The sequence below is a fragment of the Otolemur garnettii genome, unplaced genomic scaffold (assembly GCF_000181295.1).
Source record: "Otolemur garnettii isolate 467f Iridium unplaced genomic scaffold, OtoGar3 scaffold00066, whole genome shotgun sequence".
NCBI lineage: Eukaryota > Metazoa > Chordata > Mammalia > Primates > Galagidae > Otolemur > Otolemur garnettii.
The window spans coordinates 138278-139481 of record NW_003852461.1 but is presented as its reverse complement, the minus strand read 5'-3'; the positions used below and the strand labels follow the sequence as shown (position 1 = coordinate 139481).

The 1204-nt window shown below is 41.9% G+C and overlaps 1 protein-coding gene across 1 annotated transcript in view; it reads right to left on the bottom strand.

Moving 5' to 3' along the window:
• SCP2 (sterol carrier protein 2) overlaps nt 1-1204 on the bottom strand; it is a 65271-nt gene that overhangs the window by 52665 nt on the left and 11402 nt on the right. The window contains exon 3 of the mRNA XM_012807198.2: nt 992-1099. Coding sequence (XP_012662652.1) covers nt 992-1099 — 108 coding nt within the window. The remainder of the gene's footprint in view (nt 1-991; nt 1100-1204) is intronic.

Below are 1204 nucleotides of genomic sequence, written 5' to 3'. Positions count from 1 at the left end.
GCTGGGGATTCGAACCCGCCACCTTAGGTGTACATGGCTGGCGCCTTAGCCGGTTGAGCTAAAGGAGCCGAGCCCAAAATGATTCTTATCTAGCAGGTGTAGCAAGATCTCTATTTGGGGCAGCGCTTGTGGGTAGGGCGCCAGCCCTATATACTAAGGGTGGCAGGTTCAAACTGGCCCTGGCCAAATTGCAACAAAAAAATACCTGGGCATTGTGGCAGGTGCCTATAGTCCCAGCTACTCGGGAGGCTGAGGCAAGAGAATCACCTAAGCCCAAGAGCTGGAGGGTGCTGTGAGCTGTGTGACGACAGGATACTCTACCAAGGGTGATAAAGTGAGGCTCTGTCTCTACCAAAAAAAGAGAAAAAAAAAAGAAAAGAAAAAGATCTCTATTTGGAAACATCCTATTACTTAAGTTATAGAACTATACCTGTAAACAAACAAGCTTTTTTTTTAATTTTTTTTTTTTTTTTTGAGCCAGAGCCTCAAGCTGTCCCCCTGGGTAGAGTACTGTGGCATCACAGCTCACAGCAACCTCCAACTCCTAGGCCCAAGTAGCTGGGACCACAGGTGCCTGCCACAGTGCCCAGCTATTTTTTGGTTGCAGCCGTCATTGTGTTGGCAGGCCCGGGCTGGATTCGAACCCGCCACCTTAGTGTATGTGGCTGGCGCCTTAGCCACTTGAGCCATAGGCGCCAAGCCAAAAAACCTTAAAAAACACAAATGTTAAATTAAGAGTTTCAATTAATTCAAATCCTCAACAATTAATCAAGATTATTGAAGTGTACTACGAGAATTAAAGAAAAATCCAAAATTTTATAAACAATGTTTAAGCTACCAGCTCCCAAATTCAGAGAATGCAATCTTCCATTTAAATCAATAACTGAATCATTCATACTTACAGCAAAATGAACTTTCAAACTTTATGAAATCTGTGCCATCATATTAACCATGATAAAAAAAAAAGTATGAAACCTGTGAGTAGAATTACCTGTAGCTCCCAGTGGGTGTCCCTTTGAAATCAATCCACCACTAGGATTTATGACCCATTTTCCTCCATAGGTATTATCTCCTCTATCAACCAGTGTCCCACCTTGTCCTACATAAAGAAAAACAGTGTTCACAAAAGTTAAAATAATGTTGGAAGAAATGATATGCTCTTTAAAAAAATGACTATATAGCCAAGAATTTCTGAGAGCAAACA